This window comes from Labrus bergylta, chromosome 4, assembly GCF_963930695.1.
Source record: "Labrus bergylta chromosome 4, fLabBer1.1, whole genome shotgun sequence".
Classification (NCBI taxonomy): domain Eukaryota; kingdom Metazoa; phylum Chordata; class Actinopteri; order Labriformes; family Labridae; genus Labrus; species Labrus bergylta.
In genome coordinates this window covers 4,689,405-4,712,383 of record NC_089198.1, presented here as the reverse complement: position 1 = coordinate 4,712,383, position 22,979 = coordinate 4,689,405, and the positions used below count along the sequence as shown (strand labels likewise).

General features: G+C 39.4%; 2 protein-coding genes and 1 long non-coding RNA gene across 3 annotated transcripts; 1 reads left to right on the top strand and 2 right to left on the bottom strand.

Moving 5' to 3' along the window:
* Positions 1–4,138: 4,138 nt before the first annotated feature.
* LOC136178981 (uncharacterized) lies at positions 4,139–6,476 on the bottom strand. The gene is made up of 2 exons (XR_010666300.1): positions 5,252–6,476; positions 4,139–5,159 (listed from the first exon to the last, which is right to left on the bottom strand). It is a non-coding gene; the product is annotated as an uncharacterized lncRNA (long non-coding RNA).
* A 2,951-nt stretch (positions 6,477–9,427) lies between these two features.
* Positions 9,428–10,943, bottom strand: LOC136178924 (GTPase IMAP family member 4-like). Its single transcript, XM_065953361.1, has 2 exons — positions 10,877–10,943; positions 9,428–10,293 (listed from the first exon to the last, which is right to left on the bottom strand). The coding sequence occupies exons 1-2, from the start codon at positions 10,941–10,943 to the stop codon at positions 9,428–9,430; spliced, it is 933 nt and encodes a 310-aa protein (XP_065809433.1).
* A 2,184-nt stretch (positions 10,944–13,127) lies between these two features.
* LOC109976840 (GTPase IMAP family member 7-like) lies at positions 13,128–17,187 on the top strand. The gene is made up of 2 exons (XM_065953551.1): positions 13,128–13,267; positions 15,162–17,187. Exon 2 carries the CDS (start codon positions 15,170–15,172, stop codon positions 16,442–16,444), a length of 1,275 nt encoding a protein of 424 aa, XP_065809623.1. The 5' UTR covers positions 13,128–13,267; positions 15,162–15,169; the 3' UTR covers positions 16,445–17,187.
* Positions 17,188–22,979: the final 5,792 nt, after the last annotated feature.

Below are 22,979 nucleotides of genomic sequence, written 5' to 3'. Positions count from 1 at the left end.
TCTCGACGCCGCCTGCGAGCACTTCCGCCCGGCCGGGTAGAGTGCGTAGCCTCGGGTGTTTTGGCGATCTCAGGGATGAGTTGAAGATTGTTGATTAGATCGTCAGGGAGGTGTATTCCAATATCCAAAAGTTCCTGTCGGGTGTAGGATGTTAAGGCGAGGCTGTTCCGTGCGAACAGACCCGAAATTAACAATAAAATTACTGCAAAATTGCAAATCTGAGAGAGACGCTGGGCCTCGCGATGCGCTCGCGCCGCCATCTTGGTCATAAGTCTTACTGGCAGGTCTTCCTACATGCAGTATCAAACCTCTGCAGATGATACAAAATGCAGCAGCACGACTGGTCTTCAACCTTCCTAAAAGAGCACATGTCACTCCGCTGTTCATCTCCTTACACTGGCTCCCAGTTACTGCTCGCATCAAATTTAAAACTCTGCTGCTCGCTTACAAAACAGCCACAAAAACGTCTCCTCCTTACTTTAACTCTCTGATCCAGGTCTACACTCCCTCCCCCCCACTACGCTCTGCCAATGAAAGACGTCTGATCCAACCTTCACAACAGGGTCCTAAGACGCTGACTAGACTCTTCTCCTATGTCGCCCCCTGGTGGTGGAATGAACTTCCAAACTCCATGTGATCTGCAGAGTCCCTCTGCACCTTTAAGAAAAAGCTAAAGACCCAGCTCTTTCATGAATACCTACTAACTTAATGATGATGGTCTCCATATTATTGATGATGATGATGGTAATGATGATGGTTTTTGTTTGATAACGATGACTTATAAGATGGTTTCTATACTGATTAGAGCTCTCAAGAACTGCCCTCAATGTTGTGCTTTGCCTCTGGTCACTTCCTGTCAGCACCTGTGTGTCCAATCAGACTCAAAGCTGATCGTTTGATCTTACTGACATGGCTTGTGTTGTACTTACTCTATGATGTACGTCGTTTTGGATAAAAGCGTCTGCGAAGTGAATTGTAGAATTGTAGTCCTCCTCGTTTCATCATTACAGTTGTTGATATTTGACTGATCAGTCTATTATCACACTGAGCTGTTACTGCTAATACTACACATACTTTTACCATTATTACTGACACTGTAGCTTTAAATCTATTTTATTCATTGTTGTTGTTGTTGCTCTGTTTGTCTCTCTTCTTCCTGAATCTCCCTCTATCACACTTTCCAGCTTGGACACAGTGTCATCAGACGGCTGTTCATCATGAGTCTGGATCTGCTCGAGGTTTCTTCCTCTTGAAGGGGACATATTATGAAAAATCCACTTGGGTAACCTGAGTGTCTACCGACCCACAAAACGTGAAATAAACCCATCCAGTCCTTTGATTGTGGTCTGCATAAGTCTTACAACACAGACAAAAATTCCCCGTTTCAAATTTTCTCTCCTTGTGACATCACAAGTTGGATTCAGGTAAAACAATACCCTCCCCTCATATCTCCACCCACACAGAGCGTTCTGAGAGAGCTGGTTTATACAGGGTCACAAACCTGCTCTGGGGCTTGATTCATGTTTTATTTTGACCAAAGCACAGCACAGATGGTGTCGTTAATGTTTAGAGAAATATCTTAGAATATGGTGAATGGAAAAGAAACTCTTGTATTTTCTTCAGGATCAGTGAAAGAATTCCTGGAGCTGCGTGTGAGACAAACCATAAAGGAGATGTGTCAGGAGACGTTGATGCTTTTGATGATCGTGACGACATATATGGATTTAATAAAATGTGCTTTGCCTCTGTGCACTTCCTGTCAGCACCTGTGTGTCCGATCGGACTTAAAGCCGTTCATTATCTCTTACTGACATTGTTTCCTCCTCTTGATGCTCGTTTGTGTTGTTCTTACTCCCTGATGTACGTCATTTCAACAAAAGTGTATTTCTACCAAAAGCATTTAGTTTCTTTTCTTTTCTTTTCTTTTTTAAATACAAAGTGTACTGGTTGTGTACTCACCATTGTGTTGTGATGAACCAGGTATAAAAACTCACTTTTGGCACCAGCAGCCGTTTATTCTGATAATAACAGAAGAAAGATGAGCACGCTCACACAGACACTTTGGTGGTTAACAGCTCTAACATTCACACAGGGACAGGATAATGCAGACAGGACAAACATTTAACGTGTATATAAAATGTAGGTCTCTGTCACAGCCACTTCTTTGGTAGTAAGCTTCAGTATTTACTTAAACAGAGAGCAGAAAATCAAGCTAACTGTTGGTGAAGTCAGCTACACCACGACAACAAATGATGAAGCTGAAACTCAGCTAGAAAAGCATAAAAACATGGAGAGTTGAAATAACTCAACTAAAACAAATCAATATCACCACAAAAGTCTTTGATAATTATTTTAAGAGGATCTCTGAAACATGGCACATTAATAAAACTTACTTTTACTCAGAAAAACGGACTTATTTCATCGTTTTTTAGCGGAGCTCTTAATAAGTCAACTCACCACGGAGAGTGTAACCTGGCAACAGGGCACGGGGCTCATCACGCATGTCTGCAGGGGCCCCAGCAGAGGGCGCTCATGGTACTCACAAGCTAAAAGCTCATGGTCACAAATACATTACTGACAGTATTAACACCAATAAAATAGTCAAATAAGAACAAATTATGGCAAATGAAGGCAAGTGGAATCATTAATGTAGATTATTCACTAAATGATCCCTCTGTTAACTACAGGCCACCGTAACAGGTGTGTTTATTCTGATCAGTTCTACTAACCATTGTGTTATTGCTCTAATATATGCTTCTAATAAATGGTAAAAATGTATTTCTCTGTCTAGTACTAATCCTCCTCCATATTTTCCACATTATTGTCACTGCATTTGTGCTCTAAAAAAATATCCTTTCCAGTGTAAACACAAAGGGCTACTCTTGTATATTTTACAAAGACTTTTAAAAGCCTGTAACTAGTGTAGTAATTGCTTTTCCATTCACTTCTCTCCAGTTGACTCATTCACACTCAACAGATAGAGTCTATAACTGAGAGAGGGCTGTTTGTAAAATAGTGGTAATATTGCAAAATAACACTGGGCTGCAGATTCATGGTAGACTATTTATTAAAACCACATATTAGAACAATGACACAATGGTTAAAAGAATACACACAAGCTTTTTTTAACAGGGTTAATGTTTCCACTTTCAATGATTTACCATAATTTGTTCTTACTTTACTATTTTAATCATGTTAATACTGTCAGTAATGTATTTGTGACCATGAGCTTTCATTTCTATCTTCAGTTTTCTCTAAGTTTGTTAGAAATTGTCTGTCTGAATGGGAAATGCTTTTTGCAGCTATGAAACCAGACAGTGACTTTCTCAGCAGAAACAGCGACCTTGCTTGCAAGAATGTTAGTTTAACAAGCAGGGGCCGAATCCAGATGTTTTTCCCTGGCGCCCCAAATGCAGCGGTGAAATCAAATTGTGCACATACACGATCAATCAATCGGACATTATTTGTATGGCGCTAATTCATAATAAATGTGATCTCAAGACACTTGACAGAAAGAGCAGATTAAGACCTTACTCTTTGTTATATATTGTTACAAAGACCCAACATTAATCCATTATGAGCACTAAGCAACATTTAGCAAAGTTACAGTGGAGAGGAAAAACTTATTTTAAGAGGCAGAAACCTCGAGCAGATCCAGACTCATGATGAACAGCCGTCTGATGAAACTGTGTCCGGGTTGGAAAGTGGGATAGAGGGAGATTCAGGAGGAAGAGAGACAAACAGCAACAACAACAATGAATAAAATAGATTTAAAGCTACAGTGTCAGTAATAATGGTAAAAGTATGTGTAGTATTAGCAGTAACAGCTCAGTGTGATAATAGACTGATCAGTCAAATATCAACAACTGTAATGATGAAACGAGGAGGACTGATTATATTCATCATAGAGGATCATTTATTAACCCCTTACTGTCCCCATTATCATATCTACTTCTGACATTAAAGAGTCTAAAATATGTTATGGTATGATTTTCTACTTTATGAACTAAATATATGCAATTAAAAATCAAAACTGTTTTTTTATTTTGCTCTGTGAAACTTGTAATTTATTGAATCCTCTTGATCAACCTGAATTCTAGTCTCATGTCTCTCTTTGTTCACAAATAAAACTACAGACTCTGTTACAACATTTTATTAAAATGAAGAAGCAAAAAATCACATTAAAGCACATTTGGATGATGCAGTTTGCTTTACAAGTATTCAGAGAAAATTGAAGGACTTTTCTAACATAGAAGCCAACCTGAAACATCTGACACTGAAAACAAATCCTCTCAGCTGTGATTCAATCTTTCTTGAAAAGACGAGTTTGATTACATGAAAGTACATTTGATTGTAAAAACATTGTTACAGACTTTAAAACTTTGATACTTAAGATCACAAGGAGATTAAAACCCATTTTGTATTATATATATATTTTTAATTCATGTGTCAAATAAAAAACATTTAATGTCGATCTGCAGAGACCCTTTGTACCTTTAAGAAAAAGCTCTTCATGAACACCTTGATGATGATGATGATGATGATGATGATGATGATGATGATGATGATGATGTTTAGGATGGTTTTGATTCTGATTCAAACTCTCATGAGCAGCTGTTGATGTTGTTGATGACGACATATTTACTTTATTTTCTTAAAAGGTGCACTGCCTCTGGTCACTTCCTGTCATCACCTGTGTGTCTGATTTGACTTAAAGCTGTTTGTTTGCACTTGCCTGTCAGATAGGAAGCTGTGTGTGCTGCACTCCCATGGAGTAGGGCGCAGAGCAGAAGGGGAGCGCACACGAGCAAAAAGCAACGGTGCACATTGCTAGGTTACAGAAACATTAGTCGGGAAAATAGTTACTTTTTGGTGCACAGTATGTTTGTATCTGTTCACTATTCAGTAGAAAACTCTGATCTTTAACTGAGGAGGAGGAGGAGCTGTTACGGTTTGTATTTAGACCCAAAAGCAGACACGGCAGCAAAATTGAAGGGTTTGAGGTTTTATTGCAGGGCTAGGTATCAGTGAATGGCTGACTGGCTGGCTGGTAGTGACGGCGTGGAGGAGTCTTATGGAGCTGGTTCCGTAGGCAGACAGGTAATTGGTTGAGTTGTCTGAGAGGAGAGCAGACTGGAGGAGATGACACCGGTGAAAATCTGGACAACAAGAGAGAAAATCTGTTAGGACTCACTGGAAAAACACTTGGAATAAACTCTAACAAATGTTAAGAGCAGCCGATCATAGCTACCACTTCAGTAGACTCAATAATCTGGCAATGAGTCGAGTTGAACCCTGGGTCTTAGTCTGAGGCAGATAAGCAGATGAGTTGCAGGTGTGAGTGGTCACCAGGTGTTTGATTGAAGCCACGCCCTCCAGAGACACACACACACACACACACACACACACACACACACACACACACACACACACACACACACACACACACACACACACACACACACACACACACACACACACACACACACACACACACACAGACAGACAGACAGACAGACAGACAGACAGACACACACACAGACAGAGGGGGAGGGGACACAAGGGATACACAGAGAAACAGGATCACAGCCAGAGCCGTGACAGGAGCTAGCAGCACAGGAGGAGAGGGTGTGTGTTCATGAGATCCTCAGGGCACAACAGGATTTGGGAGAGTTTAGTCTCGTCCAGGAAATGCAGCTCTATGACGACCGCTTCACAAGCACGTTAACATTTCAGCTAATGCTGCTGTTTTAAACACAGCTGGTACGCCAAAACTGTCGGACAGGTCTTTACATAAGAGAGCTCTCTCTGGGACCCCGTTTGTTGTGATCTGATCTTCCCTCCTATTGAGAGGGGTCTGTCTGCAGGCTGCAAGAGAGGGGCGGAACGTGTACCTATCCAAATCTCAGCAGAGAACCACGTGAGATGTCTAAAACGATGATTTTGGCCGCCAAAGAAACACAGAAGTTTTGGGCAAAATTTCGGCTTGAGTACAGACACAAGAGTATTTTCCTGACACAACTTATATTTAGTTAAATATACGTTAGTAATACCAGGGTTATTTCACAACCAGAGTTGATAAGCTTTCTTTTAAAGCAAACGATGTGGATTTTATTTAAACAATGTTTATTTTATTTATCTACCAACTGTTAAAAAAGGGTCATTTAAGAGCACGGAGATGATAGTTTAAATAAGTATCATATGTGACATGCAACTTTAAATATTCATAGAGAATTATGTCTCCTTACTGAAATTACTTGGGTTTATTATTGTTACATGTCTGGACATGCATAAAGGTGTGAATAACTTTACTTATAACAGAAGCTCACCACCCATTAGTTAACTTGGTCATTCCAGAATTGGAGGACAATTTAGCCATCAAAACTTTTGAAAAAATTAACATTTGTTTTCCAAATTTCTGTTAAATATTTAAAAAACACAAGTAATAAACCATCAAATAATGTGATTCGTCCAGCTCAGGCATCAAAGACACATTTTTTATTCGGTGTTTTCTTTGTTTTGTGCTGCGTTTGGTGCAACCCTGTTACAGATACTCAGGAACCTGTAAAACATGTATTTTTAAATGTTGCTTAAAAAACCCTTCACATTAAATAAACAGAGGCACATTTACATTGAATACTGATTTAAGAAAATCATTTAAGATTATTTTGATAAAAAATGACATGGTAACAGGGTCAAAGAGTAACAGGGGTGAATGGATACATTACTTTAGACTATAAGTCAAGACATAAATGTAATAAATAAACACAGGATAACAGGAACATTGGTGATATTATTTTAAAGGTTTCACAATAGGTGTAAAAGAACTCTGTAAAAAGCCTGTTGCTCTTATTTTAGTAACAGGGTTGTAAATCTGTGCTAATGCTCAAACTTTTTCTTACTGGTAGATGCTACCTGTACTAGCAGTTATGCTAGCTGGCAAAGGACAATCTAAGATATATAAAGAAAAAAAAGAAAATTGTCTTATTCTGATCAAATCAGTAACAGGGTTGAGTTGGTTTCAGTGACACACTCAATTTAGACTGAGAATGTGAAAAATAGAAGCGAGCACTTAAATTTGGTCTAGCCATGGTGTTAGCATGTAGCTTAAAGACGTCATTTCTGCTGAATCATGTTGTTTCCTGTTCTTAGTCTTCTTCTGCATTGCTTAAATTGTTTTGGTAACAGGGTTGCACGCATGTTGTGGGACACAACCTTGAGGCATAATTACTATTATTAAAAATATGTTCATGGTTAAACAAACAGTATCAGCAATTACAAGAGAAATATATTAATAAAATCATGTAAAAAAAAAGTAAACTTAAAAACATATTTTAACTGTTACATTTGATATTAAAGCTGGCCATTGAGAGGGTGGGACAAGAGAATACAGCCACTTTTAGGGGTGCTTGGGAGATATTTGGTTTTTAAAACCACTTTCACCACAACTCTCTTTACATGTTGTCTCAGGACACATACAATTTACACAATAACTGGTGTGTTTTGGGATTTTTTGCACAAATAATTTTAATTTTCATGGGTGGGACAGAAAACTTTCCTAGAACTATGTGAGGGCTCGCTCCCTACCAGCTGCTAGTCTACTCTTTCCTAGTACTGGAGCTATGTAAAATTACTCCGCTAACACCCTGTCGAGAAGAGAAGACTTATATAACCGCATAGCTCTAGGATTATCTGTCTCACATTCATTTCTAGAATCATTAGATTCAAGTATAATCCTTGATTCAGGACCCTAGATTAGCCCCCGGAGGCTCTCACCCCCGGAGAGGGATTAACTGCAACCCTCCTCACTCGGAGAGTAGAAGTGTGCCGTGGTGTGACTGCTCATGCTTACCTCCCGAGGTTCACGCGGCGTCCTTAAGAGAGGCTCAGGTCTTAGTGGTGTGAATGATTTCAGTCAGAAAATGATTTCAAAAAGCTTCAGAAAATTTATTGAAATAACTTCAAAAGATATTCCAAATGCAAATACAAAACAGTAAAAGTAAAAATATAAAAATGTAAAAAGTAAAATACAAATTTAAAAGCTTAAAGAATCCATATTCTGCCCTTTTTGGGGTTCATATATTTAATCTATGTTCCTACTTTTGTACGTTCACAATAGATAAAGTTCTAAAAAAGTGTCTGTCTTCATGAACTGCTCCTCCTTGCTCCCTCTACACTCTGAGTCCGTCAGCTACACTCTGTTGAGCCCACACTGTTAGACCCCACGTGGGCCAAGTCTGTTCTGATTGGTCTGCCGATCCGCTCTGTCGTTATTGGTCAGTTGCTCAGCACGCGTCTCGGACATTTCAACATGAGCTGCAGGGCTTGCCACCACGATTTGTATGTGGTTTTGCTCAAAGCATGGCACACTTGTTCTGACCTCACAGGTGCGTAGGCGCTGTGGCATGATTGACAGGATATGTAAAAGCAAAGAAAGTAGTTATGACTATATGACATATGAGTTAAATGATAAATGGATTAAATGATAATAAAAGAAAAGAACACATCGGGTAAAAACAAATTCATCAATTGCATAACTCTGATCTTTCAACATTACATACTTTCACAACTTTTATATTTTTGATGACATTTTGTGGATGAAAATAAAAATCGTCCTTTTTTTAATTTCCTCTCCGCTCCATCCAACCATCTGCATAGACGGGCTGCAGGGCTTCTTCTCTATACCTTTGAGGATACTACAGCTTTGGTTGGAGGCACTTATGTGAGTCATGTGTTTCAAAAATGTTCTTAGTTTATGTGTTTGAAATGATAACAATAGAAGGTGAACCAAAGTAAAGCGAGCCACACGGCCTCAGCAGGGTCAAACACCATTTAGAAGATTGTAGTGGGCAGAAGATACCGATGACACAGATCTCAAACTTTCAGAACTAAGAGAGCCATTTCAAGCTTCGTGCCCACATCCATCAGGCTCATGAATGGCTGATCCATTTGTTCATTTATTTTTAACACCACTCTTTTAACCTTTCATAACAATTGTCATGCTTTTAATACAGCCACTTGTATGTGTGTGTGTTCTTTTGTTTGTTTGTTTTGTTGTGCTGAGCTGTATGCACACTGATGCTTTTTTTACACAACTGAAGTTCCTAACAGATAAATAAAGATATTTGAAATTGGGTCTTGCAGACTGCAGACAGATACTATTGGTCCAACTGGCAAACGAGACCTTGTGCTGAGCTCAGCTCGGCCGAGTGCAGATACGCTCTTGTGCAGAGCTACACATAGACAATGAATGGTCTTGACAGCAGCGCGTAGCCCCCACCGCGTCCTGTCTGAAAGTCCCTTTAGTCTTTTAGTTTTGTGTTCAAAATATGTCTAAAAGAAAAGGCGAGAGTAATTTGAGAATCAACAGATCAGTTTCAAACACTGACATTATAATGTACATCAGGTCGGATACAATGAGCTGTAGTTATTCTAATATCACCACAGCCCCCAAAACCCCCACAGCCCCCATAGGCCCCACAGTCACCACAGCCCCCACAGGCCCCACAGTCACCACAGCCTTCACAGCTACCGCAGCCGCAGTCACAACAACCCCCACAACCTTCACAGCCGCAAGTCCAACAGCAATCACTGAGAGCACTATAGCACTGCCCTCTGCTGCTCTTCTAGCCGTCTTTAACTGTTCTTCATTCAGTGCTTTTGTTTCCTCTTCTAATTCTTTTTTAAGAGCTTCTTTCAGCTCTTTCGCCTTCTTCGTGTCTTTCTTAGCTTCCTTTAACTTTTGCTCATATTTTTGCTCTATTTTCCTCATTAGTTCCTCCCTCTCTTTGCACATTTGCTCTTCTTTCTCTTTCAGGATTCTCTGTTTCTCCTCTTCAATCGCCCTCTCTGCCTCCTGAAACATCTCAGAGGTGTAATGGTTTCCTGTGTTCTTTTCTGTTATATTTCTGATCTTGTTGAGCAGCTCTCTGGTCTGAGAACTATCAGAGAGCGTGTTATCATAGACGTGGTACTGGTTGTTACATTTGGCCACAAGCTCCTGCAGGTCTTCACTTTTCTTCAAGAACTCCTTGATAGGTTTCCCTCTGAGCTGGTCACCATGGGTAAAGAGAACCATGCTGTATTTGTTTGCTTCCTCTCCAAAGATTTGGACTGTGAGTCGGTCCAGTTTGATGACAATCAGAAAGATGTGTGGTCCAGGAGAAGCATAAGCCATACACTGGATTATATTTCTACGTGTTGTCTCTTCATCAGTATTGGTGTCAAACAGACCTGGAGTGTCGATGACAGAAACCTTCTGTCCATCCAGCTCACCATACGACTTAGCACAGTCTACGGTCACAGATTTAAAGGAGAACCTTGATTTGAATTCACCTCAAATATTGAAGGTATATACACTCAGATAAGTCAATAAATACTATTGTGTGACAAGCATGTTTATTAGTAACCACTTCATTTCTTAACATTGAATTAAATTCAAACGGTGAATTTCACAGCAAACTGACAACAGTATTATATCAGTAACCAAAAAGCACTTATAATTCAGTCATCATTTACTGACATTAATACCTATGGAAGGTTGGGTTAACTTTAAGTCCACCTAACACTGCTGGACTTTCACAAGAAATGGTGTTGCAGTCTTTGCACATACAATTCAAGTGAATGTGGACCAGGACTCACACTTACTGTGATTTGTATTTGTCACCCAACAACTGCAACGTCATTATGTTCATGTGTGAATTTCTACTTATGTCATGATTGTAAACATTTTAATGACTTTAAAAGATGTTGTATAATCACAATTGAATTTGTGATGTCACATTTCAGAAGTGTTTGAGACGGGCATTTTCAACATAATGTGTCCTGTACCATGTCAAGTACCATGACATATTCACAATACATCACCCTTGTTCACAGGACTTCCAGGCTCTGTCCACGATGCCAGGGTCCTGCGGTGGAGTTCTCTGTACGTACCCCCTCATGGCTGGTGTATTGTTGGGGATGGGGGGTATCCCTGCCTGGCTGCACCAGTCAGCCTGATGACCCCATTCAGGGAGCCGGTGCAAAACCCTGTTCATGCACGATACAACCGGCATCATGCCAAAGCGCGGTGGCGCAGCATCTTCCTCAAGGCCCTGGAGGTGAGAGACAGCATTAATGTGTAAATCTAAGTACACACTAGTTGAATAAGTGCTGAGCAGTGGCTATTAAATATAAGCAGCAAAGTAATACAGGTATGGACATTCTGAGACTATAATGAAAACAAAAGAGCAGCTTAATGCAAGCTATTCAATCATGTTTACTTTCATTATACAGCTACATTAAACTTTTTCCTGTAGATCAAGCCAACCTTTGGTCCTGCAGTGGTGTCGACCTGTGTCTTCCTCCACAACCTCTCCATCAACAATGGGGATTTGGTGGAGCCAGAGGTGGAGGAGGGGGCCTTCCATGACCAGGGTGATGACCACTGGAACCACCCTGATGATCAAATGCCAGGGGACAACATGAGGAACAGGCTGGCAGCAGATGTTTCTGCACCTATTGGGGTCATCCAAGCACTGGAGGACCATAACTACTAACATATATATATATTATCATTTCCACTATTTTTATTTATGGAGATTTTGGTTTTGTTTGTTCACAGATATAATTTTTCATGAGCATGTTCACATTTTCTGTTAATAAAAGTGCCTGTTTCACATTTTGCCTATTTGGAGTGTCTGTGACTATGTTTTAGTAGTTTCTGTACAGGGGAGGGAGGAGAGACCACCACTACATCCTGAAGAGTCAATGGTGACCGGACGTGTTATTGAAGGCCTCCGACCCAGTGCCTCGTCCATCAGGGCATACCATTTCCAGGATGCAGCGGTGGCCTCTCCTCCCTCCATGTTCACTCGTGTTTTGGACACACACACACACACACACGCACGCACGCACGCACGCACGCACGCACGCACGCACGCACTTCTGTAAAGGCAAAATTGAAGTCATTGCAGGTGATCTCACACCTTTGGAAGGCAGCAGCTTACTTATCCCTACCTTGTATTGTTGTTTGAGGTTCTCCCACTTGTGCTTGATCTTCCCGTCTGCGTCCACTTTCCCCACCAGAGAACGCTCTTTCACAAACTCTCTATCACAACACAACAGTAAAAGCTTATTTGTATGAGAACACTGGTACCTCCAAAGATGTAACTTTATTACACTACTTTCTGTAGATAAGTGAACTTACCTAGCAGCTAAGCTCACTTAAGAACAATAATAACTTAACGTCCACTGACTCAAATCCCTTTTGGGATCATTCCTGCGGCCACTGAATAGGCATTTCGTTGGCGGTTCGCCAACAGATAAGGGCCTATTGTGTCCTGTTCTGTCCCTTAATTAATTAAATAAATATACGTTACTGTGTCGTAATAGTAAAGTTGCCTGTGTATATACGGTGATGGCATGCTAGCGTTGCCGTCGTTGTGATATTTAGCATTACGTTAGCAGGCATAACTTCATTACTGATAATTGGTACTTACATTTATATTCAGTCTCCGCCGCTGTCGAAATACTGCGCTTTGCCATTTCTCTGACTGTAAATATTGACCTGCCAACTTTTTAATTGATTTTGATTGATGTGGCTTTGTTAATTAAACTGTTAGAATTGAAGAAAGCAGTTGTTGGTGATTACTTGTGTATATGCATTGTAATACAGCTGGGTGCGAGGGCTAATGTACAGATTCACGCCTTCCATTTATTGCTAAAGGCAATTCTGCAATAGTGCTCGGGCATGGTACGAAAAAATCATGCCTTATATGAAAACGCCCTCAGAACTATGCATAATTAAGGGCGTGGCACTTTTTACTGACAGGAGGGCACTTGTAGGTTTTTTTGCTAAGAGGCTAAAGGCCCCCACAATTCCACCTCTTAGCCGGTTCCTATGATGACCAAAAGTTTGAGACAGCATCTCCAATATATCGACAGCAACTGTTTGGATTCAAAACTCCATTTCAGAAAGTAATGGGTGATGCATTTTCATTTCATGAATTAAAAATAACTGGTGGTATTTCTTGTAAACGCTGAGTGTTGGTGTTAGCAGAGTTTGTTGCAGGAGGACTGGATTTTCAAGGTGTGCAAGATTCTTGAAAACAAAAAGAGTTGATCAAGGGCGTGAATCACTTTATCGCTGCTGGGAGGGGTGAACATGGTGAGGCTCTGTGCATTTATAAGAAGTGTTGTCACATACAGACTTAAAACTTTTCTTCTTCAGCTTACAAACACACCAGCTACTCTCTCCAGCACCCAACTTTGGCTGTCAATAAAGGTAAGTCAGTAGATTTAATTTATAAAGTAGCATACACCTTGTATCTAAGTTTATGTTTATAGAGAGACCATTAAATGATTCATAATGCACAAATATTAAACCGTTCTAAAGGGGCTAAAATGGAAAAATATATTTCTCAAAACATCAGAATTTCTAACAGGCTGGGGGATGAAATCCAAAACTCAGTTTGCCTGCATCTCTAACGTAGACAATCTTCTCTGATATGAATTTAATGGGAACATTAATGGAAACATCTGCAGTATGATTCAACAGCATGAAGTGTCTAAAACTAACCTGTGACGCTCTCTCAAAGAATTTTAACCAGAACTTATCATCTTAAAAAAAAGAGGGATTTATTGTATTAGACTGGATTTGTAGTGCGTATGTGTAACTTAAGCAGTTTCCTCGTTACCCTCCTAATAATTGCTTATTGATAGAAAGTTATGAAGTTGTTGAGCTATGAATTATGAATTATGAGCAAGCGGCCCGCGAGTGGTTGCCATTGTTGCTTCTTCTTTCTGCTTTTTGGCAGATTTGCGAACCAGCTATGTCAAGTGCAAACTGCTGTATCGGACTGTGTTCATACACAAGTGTACTCGAGCATGGAGCAATGTTACTGATGTGAACACAGACCAGCTGGGAAGAGGGGAGGGGGGAGCAATAGTGCTCGGGCATGGTACGAAGAAATTGTGCCTTTTGGGAAAACGCCCTTGAAGATTCGCAAGATTGAGGACGTGGCTCGTTTGACTGGCAGGAGGGCACTCATTTTTTTCTTGGAGGCTAAAGGCCCAAACAATTCCACCTCTTTGCCTGTTGCTATGGTGACCAAAAGTTAGATTGAGACAGCATCTCCAATATATGGGCTGCAATCGTTTGGCTTCAAAACTCCCCTTCAGAAAGTAATGCGCATTTTTCATTTCATGAATTAAAATAACTGGTGGTATTTCTTGTAAACGCTGAGTGGAGGTGTGAGCAGAGTTTGTTGCAGGAGGACTGGATATTCAAGGTGTGCAAGATTCTTGAAAACAAAGGAGGCAATCGAGGCCAAGGGCATGAATCACTTTTAGGTTTTGACTTGAATCATATGATCATGCAGAGTTAATGGGAAAAAGAGATAACAGAGCAACTGAAGGCGACTGTAGAGAAGACACTTACAGCTAATTCAGGCTCAATTATAGAATTTAAAGCAACATGGAGGAATTTGGGGCTGCAGAGGGGTGCCTGTCTGGCTCATGTATTTGAAAAACAATTATAAAAAAAAATATATATATATATAAATAATTAACTTAAATTGAATGAACCTAAATAAATAAGCATATCATAGATAAAATTAGCCAGTACCGATAGTCACATGATATGCTAAAATCGGCCGATATTATCGTCTGACAGATTTATTGATCGGATTTGACTATAAAGCTCTCAATGACGACAGCCAGTATGCTACTAATGAACATGCTAATAAGCAACTGGCTAATGGTGATTATTGTGACCTTAATTTAAAGTGTTACCGATGCTACAAACCACGAGTGGCTTTCTTTGCATTTTAATTTGGAACATTTCCTTTTTTTAGGTTTAAAGTGTGACCCTGAAACATTTAGAAGATCCTGTGTGTTGCTGCTCTGTTGAGTTAGTTTGTAAAGTTTGTAAAGTTAAACAAAAAGTGTTAGCTAATTTTCAGTAGAAATAATAAAATAATCATTTAGAGCTAGCTAGACAATATCCTCTGGGCCCGTTTGGTCAAAGTTAATCCAACAGGATTAAAGTTATCAGATGAGTTTTTCATGAATCTAAAATCTGGTTGTTCAAAAAAACAAAACAAAAATAACGGGATAATTGTATAAGATCAGGTTTGGATAATCGAAGTTGTTCTTTCTTTTTTTTCCCATCCAATCAGAACCAACCATGTACAACAATGAAGAGATCCGGATCGTGATGGTGGGGAAGACCGGAGCTGGGAAGAGTGCAGCAGGAAACACCATCCTGGGACACGAGTGCTTTGAATCTGTTTTCTCCCCTGAATCTGTGACTGTAGACTGTGCTAAGTCGTATGGTAAACTGGATAGACAGAAGGTTTCTGTCATCGACACTCCAGGTCTGTTTGACACCAATACAGATGAAGAGACGACACGTAGAAATATCTCCCAGTGTATGGCTTATGCTTCTCCTGGACCACATATCTTTCTGATTATCATCAAACTGGGCCGAATCACAGAAGAAGAAAAGAAGACGGTGGAGAAGATTCAGAAAATCTTTGGAAAGTCAGCAGACAAATACAGCATGGTTCTCTTTACCCATGGTGACCAGCTCAGAGGGAAACCTATCGAGGAGTTCTTGAAGAAAAGCAAAGACCTGCAGGAGCTTGTGACCAAATGTAACGACCAGTACTACGTCTTTGATAACACGATCTCTGATAGTTCTCAGGTCACTGAGCTGCTCAACAAGATCAGAAAAATAACAGAAAAGAACAGAGGAAACCATTACACCACTGAGATGTTTCAGAAGGTAGAGAGGGAGATTGAAGAGGAGAAACAGAGAATCCTGAAAGAGAAAGAAGAGGAAATGAGGAAAGAGAGGAAGGAACTAATGAAGAAAATAGTGGAAAAATTTGAGCAAAGGATAATGGAAGCGAAGGAAGACGCGGAGAAGGAAAAACAGCGAATCCTGAAAGAGAATGAAAAGCAAAAGTGCAAAGAGGAGGAACTAAAGAGGAAAATAAAAGAAAAACATGAGAAAGAACTAAAGGAAGCAGAGGAAGACACTAAGAAGGAGAAACAGCAAATCCTGAAAGAGAATGAAAAGCCAAAGTGCAAAGAGGAGGAACTAAAGAGGAAAATAAAAGAAAAACATGAGAAAGAACTAAAGGAAGCAGAGGAAGACACTAAGAAGGAGAAACAGAGAATCCTGAAAGAGAAAGAAGAGGAAATGAGGAAAGAGAGGGAGGAAGTGGAGAGGAAAATGAAAGAAAAACATGAGAAAGAAATAAAGGAAGCGGAGGAAGAGATGGAAAAAGAACTAAAAGAGAAAATGAAAGCACTGGAGGAAGAACAGGAAGAGAAGGCTAGAAGAGAGGCAGAGAAGAGCTCTTCAGTGCTCGCAAAGATTGGTCGTGGACTTGCAGCTGTGAGGGCTGCTGCGGCTAGGTTGGTTGCGGGGGCTGTGGCGATATTTAAAAAATAACTACAGCTCATTGTATCCAACCTAATGTACATTATAATGTCAGTGTTTAAAAAAAAGGACGATTTTTATTTTCATTCACAAAATGTCATCAAAAATATAAAAGTTGTGAAAGTATGTAATGTTGAAAGATCAGAGTTATGCAATTGATGAATTTGTTTTTACCCGATGTGTTCTTTTCTTTTCTTATCATTTAATCCATTTATCATTTAACTCATATGTCATATAGTCAGAACTACTTTCTTTGCTTTTACATATCCTGTCAATCATGCCACGGCGCCTACGCACCTGTGAGGTCAGAACAAGTGTGCCATACATTGAGCAAAACCACATACAAACTCGTGGGTGTATAACGCTTCTGTGAATCTGCCTGGTTCACGGTCTTCAAGCTAAAACCACATATGAACTTGGTATCACCTGCGGATGTATCACGCGTCTGCTAATCTGCATTGTTGAGGTTTTACAGAATCTTGGAGAAAAGAGACAGTTTGGCTATAAAAGTGCTGTGGAAAAGCTTTAGTTCTTCTAAAGGGCTCCACATCACTCTGACTTTTAAATCCCCGTTTTGGGACTTAGTCTCTGAGACCGAGATCTTTTAAAACCTCAAGTGTCTACTCTCTGGAGTTTAAGCTTTTAAATTTGTATTTTACTTTTTACATTTTTATATTTTTACTTTTACTGTTTTGTATTTGCATTTGGAATATCTTTTGAAGTTATTTCAATAAATTTTCTGAAGCTTTTTGAAATCATTTTCTGACTGAAATCATTCACACCACTAAGACCTGAGCCTCTCTTAAGGACGCCGCGTGAACCTCGGGAGGTAAGCATGAGCAGTCACACCACGGCACACTTCTACTCTCCGAGTGAGGAGGGTTGCAGTTAATCCCTCTCCGGGGGTGAGAGCCTCCGGGGGCTAATCTAGGGTCCTGAATCAAGGATTATACTTGAATCTAATGATTCTAGAAATGAATGTGAGACAGATAATCCTAGAGCTATGCGGTTATATAAGTCTTCTCTTCTCGACAGGGTGTTAGCGGAGTAATTTTACATAGCTCCAGTACTAGGAAAGAGTAGACTAGCAGCTGGTAGGGAGCGAGCCCTCACATAGTTCTAGGAAAGTTTTCTGTCCCACCCATGAAAATTAAAATTATTTGTGCAAAAAATCCCAAAACACACCAGTTATTGTGTAAATTGTATGTGTCCTGAGACAACATGTAAAGAGAGTTGTGGTGAAAGTGGTTTTAAAAACCAAATATCTCCCAAGCACCCCTAAAAGTGGCTGTATTCTCTTGTCCCACCCTCTCAATGGCCAGCTTTAATATCAAATGTAACAGTTAAAATATGTTTTTAAGTTTACTTTTTTTTTACATGATTTTATTAATATATTTCTCTTGTAATTGCTGATACTGTTTGTTTAACCATGAACATATTTTTAATAATAGTAATTATGCCTCAAGGTTGTGTCCCACAACATGCGTGCAACCCTGTTACCAAAACAATTTAAGCAATGCAGAAGAAGACTAAGAACAGGAAACAACATGATTCAGCAGAAATGACATCTTTAAGCTACATGCTAACACCATGGCTAGACCAAATTTAAGTGCTCGCTTCTATTTTTCACATTCTCAGTCTAAATTGAGTGTGTCACTGAAACCAACTCAACCCTGTTACTGATTTGATCAGAATAAGACAATTTTCTTTTTATTCTTTATATATCTTAGATTGTCCTTTGCCAGCTAGCATAACTGCTAGTACAGGTAGCATCTACCAGTAAGAAAAAGTTTGAGCATTAGCACAGATTTACAACCCTGTTACTAAAATAAGAGCAACAGGCTTTTTACAGAGTTCTTTTACACCTATTGTGAAACCTTTAAAATAATATCACCAATGTTCCTGTTATCCTGTGTTTATTTATTACGTTTATGTCATGACTTATAGTCTAAAGTAATGTATCCATTCACCCCTGTTACTCTTTGACCCTGTTACCATGTCATTTTTTATCAAAATAATCTTATATGATTTTCTTAAATCAGTATTCAATGTAAATGTGCCTCTGTTTATTTAATGTGAAGGGTTTTTTAAGCAATATTTAAAAATACACGTTTTACAGGTTCCTGAGTATCTGTAACAGGGTTGCACCAAACGCAGCACAAAACAAAGAAAACACCGAATAAAAAATGTGTCTTTGATGCCTGAGCTGGACGAATCACATTATTTGATGGTTTATTACTTGTGTTTTTTAAATATTTAACAGAAATTTGGAAAACAAATGTTAATTTTTTCAAAAGTTTTGATGGCTAAATTGTCCTCCAATTCTGGAATGACCAAGTTAACTAATGGGTGGTGAGCTTCTGTTATAGGTAAAGTTATTCACACCTTTATGCATGTCCAGACATGTAACAATAATAAACCCAAGTAATTTCAGTAAGGAGACATAATTCTCTATGAATATTTAAAGTTGCATGTCACATATGATACTTATTTAAACTATCATCTCCGTGCTCTTAAATTACCCTTTTTTAACAGTTGGTAGATAAATAAAATAAACATTGTTTAAATAAAATCCACATCGTTTGCTTTAAAAGAAAGCTTATCAACTCTGGTTGTGAAATAACCCTGGTATTACTAACGTATATTTAACTAAATATAAGTTGTCTAAGGAAAATACTCTTGTGTCTGTACTCAAGCCAAAATTTTGCCCACAACTTCTGTGTTTCTTTGGCGGCCAAAATCATCGTTTTAGACATCTCACGTGGTTCTCTGCTGAGATTTGGATAGGTACACGTTCCGCCCCTCTCTTGCAGCCTGCAGACAGACCCCTCTCAATAGGAGGGAAGATCAGATCACAACAAACGGGGTCCCAGAGAGAGCTCTCTTATGTAAAGACCTGTCCGACAGTTTTGGCGTACCAGCTGTGTTTAAAACAGCAGCATTGGCTGAAATGTTAACGTGCTTGTGAAGCGGTCGTCATAGAGCTGCATTTCCTGGACGAGACTAAACTCTCCCAAATCCTGTTGTGCCCTGAGGATCTCATGAACACACACCCTCTCCTCCTGTGCTGCTAGCTCCTGTCACGGCTCTGGCTGTGATCCTGTTTCTCTGTGTATCCCTTGTGTCCCCTCCCCCTCTGTCTGTGTGTGTGTGTGTGTGTGTGTGTGTGTGTGTGTGTGTGTGTGTGTGTGTGTGTGTGTGTGTGTGTGTGTGTGTGTGTGTGTGTGTGTGTGTGTGTGTGTGTGTGTGTGTCTCTGGAGGGCGTGGCTTCAATCAAACACCTGGTGACTACTCACACCTGCAACTCATCTGCTTATCTGCCTCAGACTAAGACCCAGGGTTCAACTCGACTCCTTGCCAGATTATTGAGTCTACTGAAGTGGTAGCTATGATCGGCTGCTCTTAACATTTGTTAGAGTTTATTCCAAGTGTTTTTCCAGTGAGTCCTAACAGATTTTCTCTCTTGTTGTCCAGATTTTCACCGGTGTCATCTCCTCCAGTCTGCTCTCCTCTCAGACAACTCAACCAATTACCTGTCTGCCTACGGAACCAGCTCCATAAGACTCCTCCACGCCGTCACTACCAGCCAGCCATTCACTGATACCTAGCCCTGCAATAAAACCTCAAACCCTTCAATTTTGCTGCCGTGTCTGCTTTTGGGTCTAAATACAAACCGTAACAGCTCCTCCTCCTCCTCAGTTAAAGATCAGAGTTTTCTACTGAATAGTGAACAGATACAAACATACTGTGCACCAAAAAGTAACTATTTTCCCGACTAATGTTTCTGTAACCTAGCAATGTGCACCGTTGCTTTTTGCTCGTGTGCGCTCCCCTTCTGCTCTGCGCCCTACTCCATGGGAGTGCAGCACACACAGCTTCCTATCTGACAGGCAAGTGCAAACAAACAGCTTTAAGTCAAATCAGACACACAGGTGATGACAGGAAGTGACCAGAGGCAGTGCACCTTTTAAGAAAATAAAGTAAATATGTCGTCATCAACAACATCAACAGCTGCTCATGAGAGTTTGAATCAGAATCAAAACCATCCTAAACATCATCATCATCATCATCATCATCATCAAGGTGTTCATGAAGAGCTTTTTCTTAAAGGTACAAAGGGTCTCTGCAGATCGACATTAAATGTTTTTTATTTGACACATGAATTAAAAATATATATATAATACAAAATGGGTTTTAATCTCCTTGTGATCTTAAGTATCAAAGTTTTAAAGTCTGTAACAATGTTTTTACAATCAAATGTACTTTCATGTAATCAAACTCGTCTTTTCAAGAAAGATTGAATCACAGCTGAGAGGATTTGTTTTCAGTGTCAGATGTTTCAGGTTGGCTTCTATGTTAGAAAAGTCCTTCAATTTTCTCTGAATACTTGTAAAGCAAACTGCATCATCCAAATGTGCTTTAATGTGATTTTTTGCTTCTTCATTTTAATAAAATGTTGTAACAGAGTCTGTAGTTTTATTTGTGAACAAAGAGAGACGTGAGACTAGAATTCAGGTTGATCAAGAGGATTCAATAAATTACAAGTTTCACAGAGCAAAATAAAAAAACAGTTTTGATTTTTAATTGCATATATTTAGTTCATAAAGTAGAAAATCATACCATAACATATTTTAGACTCTTTAATGTCAGAAGTAGATATGATAATGGGGACAGTAAGGGGTTAATAAATGATCCTCTATGATGAATATAATCAGTCCTCCTCGTTTCATCATTACAGTTGTTGATATTTGACTGATCAGTCTATTATCACACTGAGCTGTTACTGCTAATACTACACATACTTTTACCATTATTACTGACACTGTAGCTTTAAATCTATTTTATTCATTGTTGTTGTTGCTGTTTGTCTCTCTTCCTCCTGAATCTCCCTCTATCCCACTTTCCAACCCGGACACAGTTTCATCAGACGGCTGTTCATCATGAGTCTGGATCTGCTCGAGGTTTCTGCCTCTTAAAATAAGTTTTTCCTCTCCACTGTAACTTTGCTAAATGTTGCTTAGTGCTCATAATGGATTAATGTTGGGTCTTTGTAACAATATATAACAAAGAGTAAGGTCTTAATCTGCTCTTTCTGTCAAGTGTCTTGAGATCACATTTATTATGAATTAGCGCCATACAAATAATGTCCGATTGATTGATCGTGTATGTGCACAATTTGATTTCACCGCTGCATTTGGGGCGCCAGGGAAAAACATCTGGATTCGGCCCCTGCTTGTTAAACTAACATTCTTGCAAGCAAGGTCGCTGTTTCTGCTGAGAAAGTCACTGTCTGGTTTCATAGCTGCAAAAAGCATTTCCCATTCAGACAGACAATTTCTAACAAACTTAGAGAAAACTGAAGATAGAAATGAAAGCTCATGGTCACAAATACATTACTGACAGTATTAACATGATTAAAATAGTAAAGTAAGAACAAATTATGGTAAATCATTGAAAGTGGAAACATTAACCCTGTTAAAAAAAGCTTGTGTGTATTCTTTTAACCATTGTGTCATTGTTCTAATATGTGGTTTTAATAAATAGTCTACCATGAATCTGCAGCCCAGTGTTATTTTGCAATATTACCACTATTTTACAAACAGCCCTCTCTCAGTTATAGACTCTATCTGTTGAGTGTGAATGAGTCAACTGGAGAGAAGTGAATGGAAAAGCAATTACTACACTAGTTACAGGCTTTTAAAAGTCTTTGTAAAATATACAAGAGTAGCCCTTTGTGTTTACACTGGAAAGGATATTTTTTTAGAGCACAAATGCAGTGACAATAATGTGGAAAATATGGAGGAGGATTAGTACTAGACAGAGAAATACATTTTTACCATTTATTAGAAGCATATATTAGAGCAATAACACAATGGTTAGTAGAACTGATCAGAATAAACACACCTGTTACGGTGGCCTGTAGTTAACAGAGGGATCATTTAGTGAATAATCTACATTAATGATTCCACTTGCCTTCATTTGCCATAATTTGTTCTTATTTGACTATTTTATTGGTGTTAATACTGTCAGTAATGTATTTGTGACCATGAGCTTTTAGCTTGTGAGTACCATGAGCGCCCTCTGCTGGGGCCCCTGCAGACATGCGTGATGAGCCCCGTGCCCTGTTGCCAGGTTACACTCTCCGTGGTGAGTTGACTTATTAAGAGCTCCGCTAAAAAACGATGAAATAAGTCCGTTTTTCTGAGTAAAAGTAAGTTTTATTAATGTGCCATGTTTCAGAGATCCTCTTAAAATAATTATCAAAGACTTTTGTGGTGATATTGATTTGTTTTAGTTGAGTTATTTCAACTCTCCATGTTTTTATGCTTTTCTAGCTGAGTTTCAGCTTCATCATTTGTTGTCGTGGTGTAGCTGACTTCACCAACAGTTAGCTTGATTTTCTGCTCTCTGTTTAAGTAAATACTGAAGCTTACTACCAAAGAAGTGGCTGTGACAGAGACCTACATTTTATATACACGTTAAATGTTTGTCCTGTCTGCATTATCCTGTCCCTGTGTGAATGTTAGAGCTGTTAACCACCAAAGTG

Bases quoted from the DNA above. Each gene is read 5' to 3' on its own strand.
- LOC136178924 (XM_065953361.1), bottom strand. From the start codon at position 10,943: ATGAGGGGGTACGTACAGAGAACTCCACCGCAGGACCCTGGCATCGTG. The intron at 10,294-10,876 runs GTGAACAAGGGT...CTGTGACCGTAG, and splicing joins GGACAGAGCCTGGAAGTCCT to ACTGTGCTAAGTCGTATGGT.
- LOC109976840 (XM_065953551.1), top strand. From the start codon at position 15,170: ATGTACAACAATGAAGAGATCCGGATCGTGATGGTGGGGAAGACCGGA.